This window comes from Silurus aristotelis, assembly GCF_946808225.1.
Source record: "Silurus aristotelis genome assembly, chromosome: 20".
Taxonomy (NCBI): domain Eukaryota; kingdom Metazoa; phylum Chordata; class Actinopteri; order Siluriformes; family Siluridae; genus Silurus; species Silurus aristotelis.
The window spans coordinates 22,405,815-22,425,814 of NC_139593.1; the positions used below are offsets into that span (position 1 = coordinate 22,405,815).

Consider the following 20,000-nt stretch of genomic DNA (forward strand, 5'->3'; position numbering starts at 1 on the left):
AATAAGTAATGCACTTATAAATTAATTTAAGAAAGCAAAAATTGCTAAAACTCTTAAAATTCATTAAATTATATTTCCCTAAAATGGTACAGTGATGGTGTCGAATTGTTTTTTTGTCCATAATTTTTATTGCTCTGTTGTATACAGAACGTATGCATTTGGTTGCAGTAGGAGTGGCTTGAGCCCATGCTGTCATGCAGTACGATATATGAGAAAAGATCATAGCATGCATGTACAGCAGGGCCGCCTGGTGCGGTATAAAACTTCTAATTAATTTAAAACAATTAAGATTACTTTGTATTGTTTTTAAAATGTTCTTTATGTGCTTATCAAATTTTAGTTGAGGATCTAAAACCAATCCTAGATATTTGAATTCTGTAACTGGATTAATTTCTGTATTTTGTATATATTATGTACCTCTTAAACTACTACCTCTTACAATATTACCCCCTACACTATTACCTCTTACACTATTTCCCCCTACACTATTAACCATCACACTACTACCCCTACACTGTTACACCCTTCACTATTACCCCTTACACTATTACCCATCACACTACTACCCCTACACTATTACACCCTACACTATTACCCATTACACTATTACACCCTACACTATTACCCCTTACACTATTACACCCTACACTATTACCCCTTACACTATTACCTCTTACACTATTACCTCTTACACTACTACCTCTTACAAAATTACCCCCTACACTATTACCGATTACACTATTACCGATTACACTATTACACCCTACACTATTACCCCTTACACTATTACCCATTACACTATTACACCCTACACTATTACCCCTTACACTATTACCTCTTACACTACTACCTCTTACACTACTACCTCTTACACTATTACCCATTACACTATTACACCCTACACTATTACCCCTTACACTATTACCCCTTACACTATTACCCCCTACACTATTACCCCCTACACTATTACCCCCTACACTATTACCCCCTACACTATTACCCCCTACACTACTACCTCTTACACTACTACCTCTTACACTACTACCTCTTACAAAATTACCCCCTATACTATTACCCATTACACTATTACACCCTACACTATTACCCATTACACTATTACCCCTACAATATTACCCATTACACTACTACCCCTACACTATTACCCCTACAATATTACCCATTACACTATTACAACCTACACTATTACCCATTACCCATAAAACTAGGAGCTACTAACCATAATGACTGTATAAGACTGCAGAAAGAACATCACTTATAATCTTATACTCCAGTACTCATGTTAGTTCTCACTAACAGAGAGACAGTGTTCTGTATTGTTGAAAGATTTATGATCAAACTCTTGATGTCACCCAAATGAGGATGGGTTCCCCTTTTGAGTCCGGTTCCTCTCAAGGTTTCTTCCTCACACTATTACACTATTACACCTTACACTATTACCACCTACACTATTACCCATTACACTATTACCCCCTACACTATTACCCCCTACACTATTCAACCCTACACTATTACCCCTTACACTATTCAACCCTACACTATTACCCCTTACACTATTACCCCTTACACTATTCAACCCTACACTATTACCCCTTACACTATTACCACTACACTATTACCCCTTACACTATTAAACCCTACACTATTAAACCCTACACTATTAAACCCTACACTATTACCCCTACACTATTACCCCTTACACTATTACCCTTTACACTATTACCCTTTACACTATTACCCATCACACTACTACCCCTACACTATTACACCCTACACTATTACACCCTACACTATTACCCATTACACTATTACACCCTACACTATTACCCATTACACTATTACACCCTACACTATTACACCCTACACTATTACCCCTTACACTATTACCACTACACTATCACCCATTACACTAAAACACCCTTCACTATTACACCCTTCACTATTACACCCTACACTATTACCCCTTACACTATTAAACCCTACACTATTACCCCTTACACTATTATCCTTTACACTATTATCCTTTACACTATTACCCCCTACACTATTAACCATCACACTACTACCACATACTACTGTTCAAAGGCTCTGGCATGGAGAAGCTGATGCTGGATCTGTGATGATCACAAATGCTGAGCTTATAAAACTAGGAGCTACTGACCATATAGACTGTACAAGACTGCAGAAGGAACATCACTTATAATCTTATACTCCAGCACTCATGTTAGTTCTCACTCTCCAGTGTTCTGTAGTGTTGAAAGATTTATGATCAAACTCTTGATGTCACCCAAATGAGGATGGGTTCCCCTTTTGAGTCTGGTTCCTCTCAAGGTTTCTTCCTCATAACATCTAAGGGAGTTTTTCCTTGCCACAGTCGCCAGCGGCTTGCTCATCAGGGACAAATTCACACCATTCACCTTAACTGTTGATTTGTGTAAAGCTGCTTTGAGACAATGTCTGTTGTGAAAAGCGCTATACAAATAAACTTGACTTGACTTGACTACTACCCCCTACACTATTACACCCTACACTATTACCCATTACACTATTACCCCATACACTATTACACCCTACACTATTACCCATTACACTATTACACCCTACACTATTACACCCTACACTATTACCCCTTACACTATTACCCCTTACCCTATTACCCCTACACTATTACACCCTACACTATTACCCATTACACTATTACCCATTACACTATTACCCCTTACACTATTAAACCCTACACTATTACCACCTACACTATTACCCCTTACACTATTACCCCTTACACTATTACCCCTTACACTATTACACCCTACACCATTATCCATTACACTACTACCCTACACTATTACACCCTACACTATTACCCCTTACACTATTACCCATTACACTACTACCCCTACAATATTACCCATTACACTATTACACCCTACACTATTTCACCCTACACTATTACCCATTACACTATTACCCCTTACACTATTACACCCTACACTATTACCCCTTACACTATTACACCCTACACTATTACCCATTACACTATTACACCCTACACTATTACCCCCTACACTATTACCCCCTACACTATTACACCCTACACTATTACCCATTACACTATTAAACCCTACACTATTACCACCTACGCTATTACCTCTTACACTATTACACCCTACACCATTACCCATTACCCATTACACTACTACCCCTACACTACTACCCCTACACGATTACCCCTTACACTATTACCACCTACACTATTGCCTATTACACTACTACCCCTACACTATTACTCCTTACACTATTACCCATTACACTATTAATCATTACACTATTACCCATTACACTATTAACCCTACACTATTACCCATTACACTATTACCCCTTACACTATTACCCCTTACACTATTACCCATTACACTATTACCCATTACACTATTACCCCTTACACTATTACCCCTTACACTATTACCCCTTACACTATTACCCCTTACACTATTACACCCTACACTATTACCCATTACACTATTACCCATTACACTATTACCCATTACACTATTACCCATTACACTATTACCCATTACACTATTACACCCTACACTATTACCCATTACCCATTACACTACTACCCCTACACTACTACCCCTACACGATTACCCCTTACACTATTACCACCTACACTATTGCCTATTACACTACTACCCCTACACTATTACTCCTTACACTATTACCCATTACACTATTAATCATTACACTATTACCCATTACACTATTAACCCTACACTATTACCCATTACACTATTACCCATTACACTATTACCCATTACACTATTACCCCTTACACTATTACCCCTTACACTATTACCCCTTACACTATTACCCCTTACACTATTACCCCTTACACTATTACACCCTACACTATCACCCACTACACTATTACCCATTACACTATTACCCATTACACTATTATCCCTTACACTATTACACCCTACACTATTACCCATTACCCATTACACTACTACCCCTACACGATTACCCCTTACACTATTACCACCTACACTATTGCCTATTACACTACTACCCCTACACTATTACTCCTTACACTATTACCCATTACACTATTAATCATTACACTATTACCCATTACACTATTAACCCTACACTATTACCCATTACACTATTACCCATTACACTATTACCCCTTACACTATTACCCATTACACTATTACCCCTTACACTATTACCCCTTACACTATTACACCCTACACTATTACCCACTACACTATTACCCATTACACTATTACCCATTACACTATTACCCATTACACTATTATCCCTTACACTATTACCCATTACACTATTACCCCTAAACTATTACCACATATACTATTACCCATTAAACCATTACCCCTACACTATTACCCATTACACTATTACCCATTACACTATTAACGTTTACACTATTACCCCCTACACAATTACCCCTTACACTATTACACCCTACACTATTACCTATTACACTATTACCCCTACACTATTACCCATTACCCCTACACTATTACCCATTACACCATTACCCCTACACTATTACCTACTACACTATTACCCCCTACTCTTTTACCCCCTACACTATTAACGGTTACAATATTACCCCCTAAACTATTACCCAATATACTATTATCACTACACTATTACCCATTACACCATTACCCCTACACTATTAACAATTACACTATTACCAATTACACTATTACCCCTTACACTATTACACCCTACACTATTACACCCTACACTATTACCCCCTACACTATTACCCATCACACTACTACCCCTACACTATTACACCCTACACTATTACCCATTACACTATTACACCTACACTATTACCCATTACACTACTACCCCTACACTATTACCCATTACACTATTACCCCTTACACTATTACACCCTACACTATTACACCCTACACTATTACACCCTACACTATTACACCCTACACTATTACACCCTACACTATTACACTCTACACTATTACACTCTACACTATTACACCCTACACTATTACCCCCTACACTATTACCCCCTACACTATTACCCCCTACACTATTACACCCTACACTATTACACCCTACACTATTACACCCTACACTATTACACTCTACACTATTACCACCTACACTATTACCACCTACACTATTACCCCTTACACTATTACCCCTTACACTATTACACCCTACACCATTACCCCTACACCATTACCCCTACACTATTACACCTACACTATTACCCAGTACACTATTACCACCTACACTATTACCTATTACACTATTACCCCCTACACTATTACCCATTACACTATTACCTATTACACTATTACCTACTACACTATTACCTATTACACTATTACCCCTACACTATTACCTCCTACACTATTACCTCCTACACTATTACCCATTACACTATTACCCCTTACACTATTAAACCCTACACTATTACCCATTACACTATTACCCCTTACACTATTAAACCCTACACTATTACCACCTACACTATTACCCCTTACACTATTACACCCTACACCATTACCCATTACACTACTACGCCTACACTATTACCCCTTACACTATTACACCTACACTATTACCCAGTACACTATTACCACCTACACTATTGCCCATTACACTATTACCCCTTACACCATTAACCCTACACTATTACCCATTACACTATTACTCCTACCCTATTACCCCTTACAGTATTACCCACTACACTATTACCCACTACACTATTACCCATTACACTATTATCCCTTACACTATTACACCCTGCACTATTACCCCTACACTATTACCCCTACACTATTACCACATATACTATTACCCATTACACCATTACCCCTACACTATTACCCCCTACACTATTACCCCCTACACTATTAACGGTTACAATATTACCCCCTAAACTATTAACCAATATACTATTATCACTACACTATTACCCATTACACCATTACCCCTACACTATTACCCATTACACCATTACCACTACACTACTACCCTACATGATTACCCCTACACTATAACCCACTACACTATTACCCATTACTCTATTAACACTACACTGTTACCCCTACACTTTTAACCATTTTACACTACACTATTACCACCTACACTATTACCCCTTTACACTATTACCCCTACACTATAATCCATTACACTTTTACCCCTACACTTTTAACCCTTACAGGAATATATTATTTATTTATTTTTCTCTTTCATCACTTCATCCCAGTAAAAATGAGCTCCATAATGGTCTCTGCTCATGCTATTTTTAATTTGTTCCCTCCATTCTGTTCTTCTGATGAAACTCTTTATTCTCAGGACACTGTGAGCGTTGGAACAGTGTGCGTGTGAAGTGTGAGAAAATCAGGAGACACCAAGAGAAGTCCACTTCACTGTGGACAATCTAAAGTAGGAGCTCAGAGTTCGTTCCTCTTACCGGCTTACTGAGGGAACATCTCCACCATCCTTCTTAATCAGATGCTGAAAAAAGTTCTCCACCACTTCAGCAGTCAGAAACCTCTTCAGGTATGGAAAGTAAAGTGGGTGTCTCGCTATAACTCCTGAAACACATTCACACACAGCTCAGTGTTTACTCCTGCACTTCACTGTTTCCACACACACACACACACACACACACACACACACACACACACACACACACACACACACACACACACACACACACACACTTTATATGACTCTGTAAATAATACTGGGAAAGTGTACTTTATTAGGGTCAGCAGATGAACAGCTCACCGTTTTATATATATATATAAAAAAATAATGTTTATTGTGGAATTACTTATTATTCAGTATAAGAGCAGAACCAGCAAATTGTGAGTTTAAATATCTGGTTAAGTATCTGAGTGTAGAAACTACGAGTGCAGCAGCAGCAGCACAACTGATCTTGATTCAGAAGAAGAAGCTGCTGATGGTCTGTACCTTTAACTGCATTCATTCCAGTTTCTCACCAAAACTGTAAACCCTGAGACAATTTTCTCTCCTGAACACACCACAGGGTGCTGTGTGTGTGTGTGTGTGTGTGTGAGGGATAAAGCTCTCCTGATCCCTCACACCAAAACACCACTGAAAAGAGTTTGTGTGTTTCACTGGCCTAAACACACACACACACACACACACACACACACACACACACACACACACACACACACAGCCTCCTGGGAACACACTCAGTATAGAATGAAGTCTGTAAAAGAACAATGAGAGCAACTCTTACATAACCGTCTTTATGTAGCTGATCTTTTGGGCACACACGCATAAACACACACACACACACACACACACACACACACACACGCATAAACACACACACACACACACACACACACACACACGCATAAACACACACACACACGCATAAACACACACACACACGCATAAACACACACACACACGCATAAACACACACACACACACACACACACACACACACACACGCATAAACACACACACACACACACACACACACGCATAAACAGACACACGCATAAACAGACACACGCATAAACAGACACACGCATAAACAGACACACACACACACACACACACACACACTTTATATGACTCTGTAAATAATACCGGGAAAGTGTACTTTATTAGGCAGATGAACAGCTCACCGATATTTGCGGCGTCTCCTTTATCTCCACTGCGTGTGTAAACCAGCTCTTCCAGTCTGTAGCTGTGAGGGCCACTGGGTAAATCTAACAAACATTAAACACAAATCTATCATTCTCCCTGATTCACATTCACTCTTTATAAATCCCACCATGAAACTTCCACCAGTCCTTCTCACTCTCTCTCTCTCTCTCTCTCTCTCTCTCACACACACACACACACACACACACACACACACACATACACACACACTTTTCTTTATTAAAACATTTCACCCTAAATTGTATAGAAATAGTACTATATAAAGTAATGTTCTCTACAGTGTGTGTGTGTGTGTGTGTGTGTGTGTGTGCGTGTGTGTGTGTGCGCGCACGCCCAGTGTCCTGGACCTGAAAGCTGTATTGATTTGTTGTTGCTTTGAACATAAAATTCAATCGGAAATTATCTCTGTGTAGGGAAAGGAACACGTGTGTGTGTGTGTGTGTGTGTGTGTGTGTGTGTGTGTGCGTGTGTGCATGCGTGCGTGCGTGTGCATGCGTGCTTCCCACCTGTAGGAGTGGGAAGGAGTTGTGGGATGTGGGAGGGATTGTAAATTGGTCCAGGTGAAGAACTTTGTGTCTCTCTGTATGTCTCTATCAGATCTCCATTAAGATGGATATCCACCTGGAAACCATCACAGAGAAGTTACATTCCTCCTGCTGGAGCCGGATCTCACACGCTTCACAGTCACTGAGGTCGATGTGATTCTCATCTCGATGCAGAGGAACGATACGATACATTACAGATACGTATGAAGCAGCTGCTGATACGATACGATTCAGATCTGATGCTCTGAGATTCACTCTGCTACAGAAAGTTCCTCCTCCGTCTCCGTGGTGTTGTGATGCGTCATGTTCACGTAGCAGCAGTGGTGCTGAGAGAACGCGCTCGAGATACAGTTTAGAGACCAGAAATCAGTCTACATAGAAAATATGGGTCACTTTCTAAATAATAAAAGTGTAGAACATCTAATCATTATTTATAAATAAATCGTTTTTACAGACGCAAAAATGTTCAAAACGACGCATCGCCATACAAATATAAAATACAGATATATAGATGCACACATCTTTAAATCAATGCGTCACATCATTAACTTTATTGCCAAAGCACCGAAACGAATCGCTGAATCTCACCATCCCTACATCACACACTGGAGATCTGACACTGTGGGGTCTAGAACCAGGACCAGCTACATACTAGAAAACAGACTCCCTCTGGTAAATCAGATCTTCATGAAACAAAAGGAAACGTTCCCCAGGCAGACCCTCCTCCCATGTCTCATTATCTTTTACCTTCACTCAACCTTATGTGAGTTGGTCCTGATTTCTGCTGCAGATGTAAATCCAGATGTTAGGAGGATTAATTTATAAAGGCTTGGGTGGAATGGTGCAATCTAAAAAACGCATGAGTGTGTAAGTTTTACCTGCAGGTCCGCTTTGGAATGCAGGAAGAAAAAAGGCTTTAATACGGGTGACCTGGACACACACACACACAAACACACACACACACACACACACACTCAAATTCCCGACCCGTAACACAACCCTTAAATCATTACTAATCATATAAAACACTCACACTCGAGGTCTTCCTCCTACAATTGCTGTGAGTCCAGGAGCTGCAGGGTTTACACAAGAAGATATGTTAGATGTTTGAGCTCACCACTCTATTCATTTCCTGATCTCCTGATTCTTATGCCAAACTACTGTTAATGTAACTAGGATTCCATCCGGACCCTGCTACATCATTCAGACTGCTCTGTACCCATTCCGGTTCCTGCAGGAGCCACTTCCCTGGAGAAGAACTCAAGCGCTTTCCTCTGCTTGTGATGGACAGCCATCCACAGCACGGCCTCCCGAGGATCCTGCACAAAAATGAGAACGATTTACATGAATTATGGAAGTTCTACATCCTGAACACTGCAGGGGCAAAACTACTTCCGCTGTGATTCAAACATCACATCACTGAAACATTCTCTATTCTCTGTCCATTACAGACAGAGTTAAAGCATCAACTCCAACCCTGTTCCTCAGGGTGATTTTTCCAGCGTAAGGTCCAACACTTCTTCACCTCCTCATCTCCAGGTCCTACCAGAGGGTGTGGTTTCACCTTCTCTTGGTCTATACGACTTTCAGTAAACATGCACACAGACATCAGGAAGAGAGGACGGAGCCGAGACCACTGATCCCTCTGGGGTGTGTGTGTGTGTGTTTATTATAGCATGTATATTTAAAGTGTATATGTGAGTGTGTGTGTGTATATTGTAGTGTGTATATATAGAGTGTGTATGTGAGTGTTGTGTAAGAGTTAATGTGTAATTGTGTTGTAGTGTGAATGTTTTGATGTGTGTTATGAGTGTTTTTGTTGTATGTGTATTATATGTGTAGAATGGGTGTGTGGTGTGTAGACGCTGTACTGTGTGTGTGTTATTATAGGGGTAGTTCTGTGTTAGTGTAAGGTATATGTTATTATTGGGGTAGTTCTGTGTTAGTAGAAGGTATATGTTATTATAGGGGTAGTTCTGTGTTAGTAGAAGGTATATGTTATTATAGGGGTAGTTCTGTGTTAGTGTAAGGTATATGTTATTATTGGGGTAGTTCTGTGTTAGTAGAAGGTATATGTTATTATTGGGGTAGTTCTGTGTTAGTAGAAGGTATATGTTATTATTGGGGTAGTTCTGTGTTAGTGTAAGGTATATGTTATTATTGGGGTAGTTCTGTGTTAGTGTAAGGTATATGTTATTATTGGGGTAGTTCTGTGTTAGTAGAAGGTATATGTTATTATTGGGGTAGTTCTGTGTTAGTAGAAGGTATATGTTATTATTGGGGTAGTTCTGTGTTAGTAGAAGGTATATGTTATTATTGGGGTAGTTCTGTGTTAGTAGAAGGTATATGTTATTATTGGGGTAGTTCTGTGTTAGTAGAAGGTATATGTTATTATTGGGGTAGTTCTGTGTTAGTAGAAGGTATATGTTATTATTGGGGTAGTTCTGTGTTAGTAGAAGGTATATGTTATTATAGGGGTAGTTCTGTGTTAGTAGAAGGTATATGTTATTATAGGGGTAGTTCTGTGTTAGTAGAAGGTATATGTTATTATTGGGGTAGTTCTGTGTTAGTAGAAGGTATATGTTATTATTGGGGTAGTTCTGTGTTAGTAGAAGGTATATGTTATTATTGGGGTAGTTCTGTGTTAGTAGAAGGTATATGTTATTATTGGGGTAGTTCTGTGTTAGTAGAAGGTATATGTTATTATAGGGGTAGTTCTGTGTTAGTAGAAGGTATATGTTATTATTGGGGTAGTTCTGTGTTAGTGTAAGGTAAATGTTATTATAGGGGTAGTTCTGTGTTAGTAGAAGGTATATGTTATTATAGGGGTAGTTCTGTGTTAGTAGAAGGTATATGTTATTATTGGGGTAGTTCTGTGTTAGTAGAAGGTATATGTTATTATTGGGGTAGTTCTGTGTTAGTAGAAGGTATATGTTATTATAGGGGTAGTTCTGTGTTAGTAGAAGGTATATGTTATTATAGGGGTAGTTCTGTGTTAGTAGAAGGTATATGTTATTATAGGGGTAGTTCTGTGTTAGTAGAAGGTATATGTTATTATTGGGGTAGTTCTGTGTTAGTGTAAGGTATATGTTATTATAGGGGTAGTTCTGTGTTAGTAGAAGGTATATGTTATTATTGGGGTAGTTCTGTGTTAGTGTAAGGTATATGTTATTATTGGGGTAGTTCTGTGTTAGTAGAAGGTATATGTTATTATTGGGGTAGTTCTGTGTTAGTAGAAGGTATATGTTATTATAGGGGTAGTTCTGTGTTAGTAGAAGGTATATGTTATTATTGGGGTAGTTCTGTGTTAGTAGAAGGTATATGTTATTATAGGGGTAGTTCTGTGTTAGTAGAAGGTATATGTTATTATTGGGGTAGTTCTGTGTTAGTGTAAGGTATATGTTATTATAGGGGTAGTTCTGTGTTAGTAGAAGGTATATGTTATTATTGGGGTAGTTCTGTGTTAGTGTAAGGTATATGTTATTATTGGGGTAGTTCTGTGTTAGTGTAAGGTATATGTTATTATTGGGGTAGTTCTGTGTTAGTAGAAGGTATATGTTATTATTGGGGTAGTTCTGTGTTAGTAGAAGGTATATGTTATTATTGGGGTAGTTCTGTGTTAGTAGAAGGTATATGTTATTATTGGGGTAGTTCTGTGTTAGTGTAAGGTATATGTTATTATAGGGGTAGTTCTGTGTTAGTAGAAGGTATATGTTATTATTGGGGTAGTTCTGTGTTAGTGTAAGGTATATGTTATTATTGGGGTAGTTCTGTGTTAGTGTAAGGTATATGTTATTATTGGGGTAGTTCTGTGTTAGTAGAAGGTATATGTTATTATAGGGGTAGTTCTGTGTTAGTAGAAGGTATATGTTATTATAGGGGTAGTTCTGTGTTAGTAGAAGGTATATGTTATTATTGGGGTAGTTCTGTGTTAGTGTAAGGTATATGTTATTATTGGGGTAGTTCTGTGTTAGTAGAAGGTATATGTTATTATTGGGGTAGTTCTGTGTTAGTAGAAGGTATATGTTATTATTGGGGTAGTTCTGTGTTAGTAGAAGGTATATGTTATTATTGGGGTAGTTCTGTGTCAGTAGAAGGTATATGTTATTATAGGGGTAGTTCTGTGTCAGTAGAAGGTATATGTTATTATTGGGGTAGTTCTGTGTTAGTAGAAGGTATATGTTATTATTGGGGTAGTTCTGTGTTAGTAGAAGGTATATGTTATTATTGGGGTAGTTCTGTGTTAGTAGAAGGTATATGTTATTATTGGGGTAGTTCTGTGTTAGTAGAAGGTATATGTTATTATTGGGGTAGTTCTGTGTTAGTAGAAGGTATATGTTATTATTGGGGTAGTTCTGTGTTAGTAGAAGGTATATGTTATTATTGGGGTAGTTCTGTGTTAGTGTAAGGTATATGTTATTATTGGGGTAGTTCTGTGTTAGTAGAAGGTATATGTTATTATTGGGGTAGTTCTGTGTTAGTAGAAGGTATATGTTATTATTGGGGTAGTTCTGTGTTAGTAGAAGGTATATGTTATTATTGGGGTAGTTCTGTGTTAGTAGAAGGTATATGTTATTATTGGGGTAGTTCTGTGTTAGTAGAAGGTATATGTTATTATTGGGGTAGTTCTGTGTTAGTAGAAGGTATATGTTATTATTGGGGTAGTTCTGTGTTAGTAGAAGGTATATGTTATTATTGGGGTAGTTCTGTGTTAGTGTAAGGTATATGTTATTATAGGGGTAGTTCTGTGTTAGTGTAAGGTATATGTTATTATTGGGGTAGTTCTGTGTTAGTAGAAGGTATATGTTATTATTGGGGTAGTTCTGTGTTAGTAGAAGGTATATGTTATTATTGGGGTAGTTCTGTGTTAGTAGAAGGTATATGTTATTATTGGGGTAGTTCTGTGTTAGTAGAAGGTATATGTTATTATTGGGGTAGTTCTGTGTTAGTAGAAGGTATATGTTATTATTGGGGTAGTTCTGTGTTAGTGTAAGGTATATGTTATTATAGGGGTAGTTCTGTGTTAGTGTAAGGTATATGTTATTATTGGGGTAGTTCTGTGTTAGTAGAAGGTATATGTTATTATAGGGGTAGTTCTGTGTTAGTAGAAGGTATATGTTATTATTGGGGTAGTTCTGTGTTAGTGTAAGGTATATGTTATTATAGGGGTAGTTCTGTGTTAGTGTAAGGTATATGTTATTATTGGGGTAGTTCTGTGTTAGTAGAAGGTATAAGGTATATGTGATAATTGGACAGAGTGCATTGCTGATTAAAGACAGACGTACGGTGTTGAGAGCGTGATGGCCGTATGAATCATCTGCTCCCAGAACCTGAATGTTGACCTCAGTGTAATTATCCAAACCCAGCTGTCTGAACATCCTCCTGGTTCTGAACCCACACACACACACACACACACACACACACACACACACACACACACACACACACACACACACACACACACACACACACACACGACAGCAAGTAGAACAATACGAATGTCATTTTGAGGAGATTTGAAAATGAAAATGTTCTAATGAGCAGTAATGATCAGTATAAACACGTGTATTATGGTTTATTTATGATCTGTGTGTTGGTGTTACAAACAGTATAAAGGCAATTGGTGATGTTACTCACCTTTTGATGATGCTCTCTGCGGTCTTCCTGGCTTTCTGTGCAGCTCGGGGGCCGACTACTGGACACACTGCCGTCGCTCGGAAACCATCCTGATACGTGGCACAGACCTCGAATACAGAGAATAATAAACACAAAAACAGCTTTCAGCCACCGAGACGAGAAGAGAACTGTATTATCCACTGCATTACAGCTCACAGAACAGCTCATACATTTTCTAATAGTGGAACCAATGATTATAGAGATGATGATGCTTTAATCACAACAATCCAAGTGCAGCTGAATGGTGCTTTAATTGGGGACTTTTCTCTTGATCTCGTTTATCAGTTCGTTTAACAAATAAATCAAATAAAGAACCATCGACTCCTACGAGAAAAACAACCGGCAGCAAATTATATTTTAAAGTGGCACACAAAAATGTAGAACACTTCCTTCCAGTCATCCTGTCGTCTGCGCATCTGCCATGTTTTTACAGCATGGCCTGGGAACTGAAGCGATCATGCAGGCGGTGTGGAATTTTATTTTCAGCTCTTTCCATTCTTTTAGACACTGCCAGCGCTAACTGTGTTTTCTGTAGCACTTTTCACCATTATGTGATCACAAGCATTTTTATGCTTTTGACTCTCGCCGTGTTTTCTCACTGTCTCTTTTAAAATTATCTGTTCGGGTAATGGAACAGGGGAAAACTAACAGAGATGGACAGAGACGGAGAGATGGACAGAGACGGAGAGACGGAGAGATGGACAGAGACGGAGAGATAGAGAGATGGAGAGATTTTTCTGAAGATGAGACGTGAACAGATTTCAGAAGCACGTGTCACTTTTGCGTTTCATTCCAATTATTTATTTTTTATTACCTTGTAGTCACCTGATGGTGGAGATCCTTTGGCCCCACCCACTTTCACAGCCCCGCCTTCAACATCTGCAATGACAATGATTCCTGATTATTAGTAAGAAGCTGCTGCAGGAGTGTGATGTTCAGAGACGTTATAAGAAGCTGCTGCTGCAGGAGTGTGATGTTCAGAGACGTTGTAAGAAGCTGCTGCAGGAGTGTGATGTTCAGAGACGTTGTAAGAAGCTGCTGCAGGAGTGTGATGTTCAGAGACGTTATAAGAAGCTGCTGCAGGAGTGTGATGTTCAGAGACGTTATAAGAAGCTGCTGCTGCAGGAGTGTGATGTTCAGAGACGTTATAAGAAGCTGCTGCTGCAGGAGTGTGATGTTCAGAATCGTTGTAAGAAGCTGCTGCAGGAGTGTGATGTTCAGAGACGTTGTAAGAAGCTGCTGCTGCAGGAGTGTGATGTTCAGAGACGTTGTAAGAAGCTGCTGCAGGAGTGTGATGTTCAGAGACGTTGTAAGAAGCTGCTGCAGGAGTGTGATGTTCAGAGACGTTATAAGAAGCTGCTGCAGGAGTGTGATGTTCAGAGACGTTGTAAGAAGCTGCTGCAGGAGTGTGATGTTCAGAGACGTTATAAAAGTTAACAGTTCATTGATATTATTTAATAAACCTCACCCCCTAATAAAGATCAGAAAAAAACAGAATGATAAAGAAATGCAGAAGAATAATGGATGAAGATTCAATATCACTTTTCTTCACCTGGAATCTCGGTGATGGTGACGTGTGAGAAGTCACATGTGACGTCAGGAAGGAGGTATTGACGAGGATCTCCTATTTCATACACTAACTGCTCCGCTACTGTACCAAAGGACACCAGACCACCAGTTCCAGGAGGTTTAGACAACGTGAAGGAACCATCAGAGGAACATTCCACCACTGGGAAGCCAATGTTATCCCTATAAGAGGAAAGATACTCCATTCTTTGTTATTTTCAACATGTTCTTATTTACAAACAAACAACAATACATTCTTAATAATCAGCAGTACAAAAGGACGTCTGTGTGTCGATGTGTGTAATTCGGAATCATTGGGTCACTGTGTCAGGGTTTCTGCAGGTTGCACAAAGTCAGATTGCAAACTTTTTAAAGCCTAAAATTGAGATTTGTACATTTTAGAGGTTTAAGACTTTAAAGCCCCTGTGGAAACCCCGACTGTGTGTAACTGTGTGTGTGCGGTGGCAGATTTAGGCAGGGTGTCCTGCGCAGTCTCCCTGGGGTCTCACGGGTCTTCCACAAAACAAGTAAATAATATAATAATAAATACATAGATAAATAGATCGTTTATCACTCAATTCCACAGTCAATTATTATATCATGTCACAGTGAAAGAAGCTAAGAGCAGGAGGAGAAAGAGGTTGGAGAAACAGAATTGGGATCGAAAGAGTGATGAGAAAAGTAGGCAGGAGAACAAGGAGCTGCAGCAGCAGGTAAAGAGGGATGTGGTGAAAGCCAAGGAAAGGGCATATGAGGAGCTGCAGGAGAAGTTGGACACTAAGGAAGGAGAAAAGGATTTGTAGCGATTGGCCAGGCAGAGGGACCGAGCTGGGAAGGATGTGCTGCAAGTTAGAGCAATAAAGGATGGAGAGGGAAATGTGTTGACTAGTGAGGAGAGTGTGTTGAGAAGATGGAGGGAGTATTTTGAGCAGCTGATGAACGAGGAAAATCAGAGAGAGAGAAGGTTGGATGATGATGGCGATGGTGAAGCAGGATGTAGATAGGATTAGTAAGGAGGAAGTGAGAGCAGCGATTAAGAGGATGAAGAATGGAAAGTCGGTTGGACCAGATGACATACCGGTAGAGGCATGGAGATGTTTAGGAGAGATGCAGCGGAGTTTTTAACCAGATTGTTTAACAGGATGTTGGAAGGTGAGAAGATGCCTGAGGAATGGAGAAGGAGTGTGCTGATACCGATCTTTAAACATAGGGGAGATGTGCAGACCTGCAGTAACTACAGGGGAATTAAGTTGATCAGTCACACCATGAAGTTATGGGAAAGAGTAGTGGAAGCCAGGCTGAGAGAAGAGGTGACCATCTGTGAGCAACAGTATGGTTTCATGCCGAGGAAGAGCACCACAGACGGCTTATTTGCTTTGAGGATGTTGATGGAGAAGTATAGAGAAGGACAGAAAGAGCTGCATTGTGTATTTGTGGATTTAGAGAAAGCGTACGACAGGGTGGAGAGAGGAGTTGTGGTATTGTATGAGGAAGTCAGGTGTGTCAGAGAAGTATGTGAGGGTGGTGCAGGACATGTATGAGGACAGTGTGACGGCAGTGAAGTGTGCAGTAGGAACAACAGACTGGTTCAAGGTGGAGGTTGGACTGCATCAAGGACCGTTTCTCTCCACACAGGCTGCCCAGGTGCTCTTCAGTCTCTTGTGATTTTGAGACTGGACTACTGCAGCTCTCTGCTGGCAGGTCTTCCCCTGAACGCTATTCGTCCACTGCAAATGATCCAAAATGCAGCTGCATGACTTGTGTTCAATTTGCCCAAGTTCTCCCACACCACCCCACTGCTGCTCCATCACTGGCTTCCAGTAGCTGCACGTATCAGATTTATAACACTGATGTTTGCCTACAAGCCCAAAAATGGACCAGCACCATTTTACCTCAGAGACCTCATCACATCTCGCACTGCACCACGCTGTTTAAGATCCTCCAGCACTGCTCCACTGGTACCACCTTCTCTCAGAATGAGAGGTAAGTATGCTTCAAGGCTCTTCTCTGTTCTGGCACCGAGGTGGTGGAATGAACTTCCCCTAGACGTCTGAACAGCAGAGTCCCTGACTATCTTCAAGCGATGACTGAAGACCTTCATCTTCCTGAAACACTTAATTTAGCACTTTCCAAGTTTGTAAAATTCAAGAGTTATATTTATATTAAGTGTGTAATCCAGTGTAGATTTATTTATAGAGACTCACTGCACTTTTGTACGTAGGTTTGGACACCAACGTCTAATAAATACCACATGTAAATGAGCGTAGGGAGCAGGTGGAGAAGATCCTTTAGAGGTGGAGGTACACGCTGGAGAGAAGGGGAATGAAAGTCAGTAGGAGTAAGACAGAGTGCATGTGTGTGAATGAGAGGGAGGGCAGTGGAGGGGTGCGGTTGCAGGGAGAAGAGGTGTAGAAGGTGGAGGAGTTCAGGTACCTGGGGTCAACAGTGCAAAGTAATGGAGAGTGTGTTAGAGAAGTGAAGAAAAGAGTGCAGGCAGGGTGGAGTGGGTGGAGAAGAGTGATAGCAGGAGTGATTTGTGATAGAAGAGTATCTGTGAGAGTGAAAGGGAAAGTTTATAGGACTGTGGTGAGACCTGAGATGTTGTATGGATTAGAGACAGTGGCATTGAGTAAAAGACAGGAGGTGGAGCTGGAGGTAGCAGAGCTGAAGATGTTGAGATGTTCGTTGGGAGTGACGACGATGGACAGGATTAGAAATGAGTTTATTAGAGGGACAGCACATGTAGGACGTTTTGGATGGTTTGGACATGTGCAGAGGAGGGACAGGGGGTATATCAGTAGGAGAATGCTGAGATGGAGATACCAGGAAGGAGGAAAAGAGGAAGAACAAGAAGGAGGTTTATGGATGTGGTGAGGGAAGACATGCAGGTAGTTGGTGTGAAAGAGGCAGATGTAGAGGACAGGGAGTATGGAGACAGATGATCTGCTGTGGCACCCCCTAATGGGAGAAGCTGAAAAAAAAAAAAAAGTCATGCTGAATGAAGATGGTTGGGACTTGGAGTGTTGCACCCACTGCCAGTGGAAGTTCCCTCAATCATACACTCAGAAAGGAGAGGCGTGGGCAGTGACGTCACGGCAATAAGGAGAGCTGAACCTAAATTGAAATTACAAAAAAGGTATAGACACTCAGGAGCCCAATTCAGATAAAGAAAGGAATGAAGAAGAGAGTTGTATAGAATAACATCATGGCGTGGTGCGCCCAGGCGCCATTCAAGACAAAACCGCCACGGTGTGTGTGGGTGAGTATTCAGTGGGACGTGAGGTTTCAGAAGAAAGTGTGGTCTGAGGGAGAACTTGTGAGAGTGAATTTGTGTCTTGTACCAGTCAGGGACCTTGTGCCAGTCGGTGAAAATGCCACCGGTTGCCTGGGCTCCACACTCGATCAGGTGACCTGCCAGGCTAAAGATACCAGTGTTAATCATCTACACTGTCAAATACATACACTCTAATATCAGTATACACACACACACACACACACACACACACACACACACACACACACACACACACACACACACACACACACACACACAGCCAAAAGCCTTTAAAGCCCTTCTATCAGTACTGGGTTTGTGGTGAACATTATTACAAATCTCTTTGTTCAGATTAATCTTTTACCAAGAAGTATATAAAGGAATATTTATAATGAAGTGGATGAAAGAACACACACTTTACTGTAGTATGTGTGTGTGTGTGTGTGTGTGTGTGTGTGTGTGTATTTACCTTCCAGCAGCCAGGAGGTCAAAGTTACCCTGCTCCCAGCCAAACTGCCCACACACAAACACATTTAAACAGATTTAGTGTCTGAAGTGTTTATGTAACATGGTATGAAACGTGAGGAGTTCAGAAGGAGTAGTGTTGATACGCAGCACAGATTCACAGCAGACATTCAGAAAGTCTGTGCATTTTTACCTGATGAGTTTTGGTAAATAAACTTTACACGTACTGAGTGCATGAGGGGTCCAAGCACCAGTGCACTGTCCACACACAGGCCAGTGACGACAATATCAGCACCCAGGTCCAAACAGCGCTTTATGGGAACCGCACTGTGGAGGGACACCATGAAACATCAGGACATCCAGTTTACAGTGTTCTAATCTTGTGTGAACCTCCACAGGGTTAGAGGTGATGAGCCAAACTCCTCATGTGTGCAGTGAGAGTATCTGAAGTGAGTAAAAAACACCAATGTGTAAAGTCTGTATTGTGAAAAAATCTGATCTTACCCCAGATACGCGTTCATACTGTGGACCATTTTAGGAAGTGGTTTCTTTTCTTGTGTCTCTGCCATCTTCAATAAATTCCATGAATCTTTCTAAAGAGAGAAAACAGTGCAGCAATTTTTACAGCTTTCACCTGTAGCCTAAAAAACTTCCCCCAGATGGACCCGAGTTTGTTTCTCTGATTATGCAGCATACTGTGCACATCTCATGCATATCAGGAG

The 20,000-nt window shown here is 40.3% G+C and overlaps 1 protein-coding gene across 2 annotated transcripts in view; it reads right to left on the reverse strand.

The window, feature by feature from the left end:
• Nucleotides 1–20,000, reverse strand: part of LOC310715446 (uncharacterized protein) — a 38,070-nt gene that overhangs the window by 4,886 nt on the left and 13,184 nt on the right. For both annotated transcript variants that reach the window (XM_083521880.1, XM_083521879.1), the window contains exons 5-18: nt 19,783–19,871; nt 19,506–19,605; nt 19,283–19,326; nt 18,881–18,958; nt 15,526–15,722; nt 14,788–14,852; nt 13,935–14,041; nt 13,583–13,685; nt 9,517–9,616; nt 9,331–9,370; nt 9,176–9,227; nt 8,259–8,373; nt 7,713–7,796; nt 6,512–6,635 (exon numbers count right to left, since the gene is read on the reverse strand). In XM_083521880.1, coding sequence (XP_083378006.1) covers nt 6,512–6,635; nt 7,713–7,796; nt 8,259–8,373; nt 9,176–9,227; nt 9,331–9,370; nt 9,517–9,616; nt 13,583–13,685; nt 13,935–14,041; nt 14,788–14,852; nt 15,526–15,722; nt 18,881–18,958; nt 19,283–19,326; nt 19,506–19,605; nt 19,783–19,871 — 1,298 coding nt within the window. The remainder of the gene's footprint in view (nt 1–6,511; nt 6,636–7,712; nt 7,797–8,258; nt 8,374–9,175; nt 9,228–9,330; nt 9,371–9,516; nt 9,617–13,582; nt 13,686–13,934; nt 14,042–14,787; nt 14,853–15,525; nt 15,723–18,880; nt 18,959–19,282; nt 19,327–19,505; nt 19,606–19,782; nt 19,872–20,000) is intronic.